At 30.1% G+C, this 4,268-nt stretch overlaps 1 protein-coding gene across 1 annotated transcript; it reads left to right on the forward strand.

Annotated features, from left to right (window-relative positions):
• On the forward strand, positions 1-3,786 carry LOC126768842 (keratin-associated protein 21-1-like). Its single transcript, XM_050487234.1, has 4 exons — positions 1-45; positions 714-879; positions 2,157-2,433; positions 3,619-3,786. Exons 2-4 carry the CDS (start codon positions 720-722, stop codon positions 3,662-3,664), a joined length of 483 nt encoding a protein of 160 aa, XP_050343191.1. The 5' UTR covers positions 1-45; positions 714-719; the 3' UTR covers positions 3,665-3,786.
• The last annotated feature ends 482 nt before the right edge of the window (positions 3,787-4,268 follow it).

Here is a 4,268-nt window from a genome sequence, read left to right on the forward strand (position 1 = left end):
CAGTACATGTGTAGCTTGTGATAGTGTAACTTATTAATTGGAAAGGTAGGTCTACTTTATTAAACCTTTACTCATTCACGAAGGTAGCTGCTCTTAAGGTTGTTTTATAAATTGTGTTCAAAATAATAAAATAGTGTTTCTTTGACAAATAATTCAACAAATTTTATAATTTAAAATTGTTGTATTTTAAATAAAATTGAAATATATATATAAATGATAATAGTTTACCTACCCAAGATATGGTCTTATAAAGAAATACAATAAAAGCTTTTATTATGATATATGTAATATAAATAATGTTATAAATCTATGTATTATTGATATTCATTCATACCAATTATTAAAAAATATCAAATGACCGTAGTGAGACAAAGTGATATATTTACGTAAATAAAATAGCGTTAATTAGCACGTATCGCTTACCGACAGTTTCTTTTACTTCTATTTGTATAATTTAATTTAAAATATACTATTGAAATAGACATACATTTAATATTTGATGTATTTTATTATTGAATTTAGTATATAAATAGTATAAAAATATTTGGCATATTTTTTTTTTCTGCGAAATATATTTATCTGGATAAATATAATAAATGAATGCGATCATCACGCACAACCAAGAAATATACACAAATGAACAAAGGAATAAAATGATAAAAAAAAGTTGTAGGTGCCAACAATGAAAGTTTTAACAATATTAAAATTTCCAGTTAAACATGAAACTGTGTCTGGCTCTCATTGTTGTGCTGGCGGCGGCGGCGGTTACCTTGGCCGTGGAGAATGGCCCGCTGATGAATATACTTCAGCCAGTCGAGGCCCGTGAAATTGAAGAAGGTGTTCAGGCGCAGAACAACAGGCCGAAAAGATTCCTCTTAGGTAATTACACATTTTCTCTCAATTTAGATCATAGTATATTCGGATATAGTTTAATTCAAAAAAGATACGATCGGTCGTATGTTTTTTGAATTAGACTTAAGCTGCGATCACACGATCGACGCATCGATTTTTAGTATACAAAAGTATTGATTCCACCAACCCTCATTGGAGCAGCGTGGTGGAATAATTGTTAAGAGGATTCATTTAAGTTTGTACGCTTACAAAAAACTCAACGCTTCGAATTTTAATCAATAAAATGGCTTTACATTTTAATGTGGTAATTTTACACTATTTCGTAGTTCATAGGAAAGCAAATGGGAAAATAGAACTTGCTTGTATAACGAGCTATTGATATGCAGGGCGATACAGCGTGAAATTGTTGCCAAGTATGGCGCTTGACTCCCTTGGGAACTAATTTTGTAGCTCCGGTATTGACGACTGATAGTGTTGTCAAGTCCCATGATAAAGTTAATATGATAAGAATGTTTTTTTTTCAGGGAAATTTGAGAATATATTTTCTTTTATAAAAAATAATAGCATTTTTACTTTGTATATAATAACGTAATTGCGAGTTGAATATGTTCTTAATGAGTACAGGTTTTTTTTTATTTAAGAAAAAATAAAGTAATTTAATGATATTTTATTTCATTAATAATGAGGAAAACCTACCGAGGTTTTAAGTGCGCAGATGGAACAAAAACTTAAGCGATATTCCGATTTATGCCGACTCATCGTGATAAATATTTTCTCCGTTAATTTCTATGAATAAGGCTTACGAGCTTGCAAAACATGAACCATTCCACCTATGCGCGGATTGTTTGGAAAAATTACCTGCGACAAATAAATTCTACTCAAAACTATATAAAAATGATGTCGAATAGCTAGTATTTAAAATAATTTCGTATTATAAAACTAATATAAACTTTTAAATGATCTTGTAGTATTGCTAAGACAAAAATTTCGTATGTATATTTTAATGCTGCTCATATTTTAGTAAAAACTTTAGTTTTGGTTAAAATTAAACAACATTTGTACGTAGACTTCAACTGAGACCTACTCGAATAATCATAAGAGTCAATATCGCATATCACTATCTGATATTTCACGATTGTGTTCTGCATGAGTTTCGAGTTTATTCTTAGTATATCTTTACGGATCAAAATCGCGCAGAGATGTAACTAGTTCCGTATATTTTAGTTAAATGTACTTTTCGTTTAGGAATACCTAGCTTTGTATCGATTTAATGGCATTGTATTTAAAATGATTTTCTATTTTAGGAGCTGGAGCTCTCGGCGCTGGAGTCGCTGGAGTAGCTGGTCTCGGTGCAGTTGGTCTAGGAGCTGGTCTGATTGGTGCTAAGGCTGGGTTAATCGGTGGTGCTTTAGTCGGTAGTGCCCTTCACGGCAGGAGTTTCGGTGGGGGCTACGGCGGAGGATATGGACACGGCGGCGGATACGGATACGGAGGCGGACACGGATACGGCGGCGGATACGGATACGGTGGCGGATACGGCGGTTATCCTTATGGATACGGAGGTTACGGCCATGGATACAGGTACAGATTATTAAATTACTACATAACAACTTTAGATATAGTATAACGTGACCGACAAGGAACGTCGGACAGATGTGAAAAATCAAAAATGATAGTTAATGAAAGTTTTTGTAATTAATTAAAGAAAACCAATTTTTTCCTAAAAATATAATAAATATCAATATAAATTTAGTTACTGTATCCAGAAAACGCCTCTAAGATCGTTTCGGCGATTTGGTTCACGTGTTGTCAAAAAGGTGTTACTTTTCAGTTTATTTATTTAGGTGTCATTTAAAATCAGAAATTTTTACAAAAAAAAGACCAAATATTAGAGCTGACGATGAGCGAAACTCCTTAGCTCAGATTCTATATATTATATATATATTTAAAAATATTTACAGATATAGGTACTTACAGTCTTCAAAAATCTGGTCTGTGTGGGTTTAAAGTGTTAAAATAAGAATTATTTATATTAACTTAATTTAATACATCATAAAGATCGAAGTGATAAGAAAAGGTAACTATATTTTAACAAATAGATTGGGTTTCATAATATATTCTTTTTGCATTATTTCTTTATGAGTATGACGGTTTTATGTTACAAGATTTATATTGATATTAAGATATCAGTCAATCATCATGGCTAATGAGAGTAATATAAAAATGTTATGATAATTCAAATCCAGAACCGATATATTTTATGGGCCGTAATTTTACATCTAAGAATAAAAGCAGTCGAACGACGCAATTTTGTGAATAGAAATAGGTACCTACAAAATGTATTTTTATGAGAATGTATTCGTCGGTCTGGAAAATATTTTATGAAACAGGAAAAATAATATCTTGAAAGGTATAACGTAGATAAGTAGCTACAAATTAATTCCTTATGTTGATATTAATATGTTTACTCGTTTATTTTGTAAGATAAGTAAATAAATACGATAATAATAATAATATAATAAAAAGTTTTACCGATACTGCCTCAATATTAATCAATAGTTGCTTAGGTTCAAAAGATTTGTATTTTACTTTAGTGGTAGGGCTTTATGCAGGCCGGTCTGGATAGGTACCAAAAATCATCACATATTTTACTGTTAAGCTGCAATACATAGAATCGTTATGTTTCGAGGTAGCTATTTGTTAGTTTGGCTACCCGTTTTATATAAAATGCTACAATACAATAACTTAAAACATGTTTTTTTCCAGGCGCTACTACCCAACGACGTACTACGTATCCGACCCCTGGTGCTGATAATGTTATAATTTCTAGTTTATAAATAATATTTTTCGAAGTGTGCTAGAGATGTGTGACTATCTCGCGACTGATAAACGCTTTAGTTTTTAAGATAAATAAAATGATAACATTTTAAACAAGTTTTTTATTGAGCCATATTATCTGTTTTTTATAAATATTTTACCATGTAACTTGTAATATAAATAATGTTAATTTACTATCAGAATAATGTTGTCTGAGTAATAAAAAAAAAGTACTAAAAGTTGAAGATAAATTAATGCTTTTATTTGTCTTAATAAGTTATGATAAATATTAACAATTCATATTTTGAAGCTCTCTTACATTTCATTGTAAATGAAGTATAAATTAAGATCGTTAATTTAACGCTACCCCTCAACTTATTGTATTAATTTCATAGATTTTTCGTCATCATATCTGATCACATTATGAAAATTGATATCAAATAATTTAAAATATAACAGTGATGTAATAAATATAAAATATTCTTATCGTAAAAATAAAAATAATTTCACATTCATCGAATGCTTTAAAAAACTAATTTACTTATTTTAATGTAAACCAACTTAAGTTACTTACTCGTGTGATATTCGCCTAACAATTA

The sequence above is a fragment of the Nymphalis io genome, chromosome 1, assembly GCF_905147045.1.
Source record: "Nymphalis io chromosome 1, ilAglIoxx1.1, whole genome shotgun sequence".
NCBI lineage: Eukaryota > Metazoa > Arthropoda > Insecta > Lepidoptera > Nymphalidae > Nymphalis > Nymphalis io.

Bases quoted from the DNA above. Each gene is read 5' to 3' on its own strand.
- LOC126768842 (XM_050487234.1), top strand. From the start codon at position 720: ATGAAACTGTGTCTGGCTCTCATTGTTGTGCTGGCGGCGGCGGCGGTT. The intron at 880-2,156 runs GTAATTACACAT...TTTCTATTTTAG, and splicing joins GCCGAAAAGATTCCTCTTAG to GAGCTGGAGCTCTCGGCGCT. The intron at 2,434-3,618 runs GTACAGATTATT...GTTTTTTTCCAG, and splicing joins GGTTACGGCCATGGATACAG to GCGCTACTACCCAACGACGT.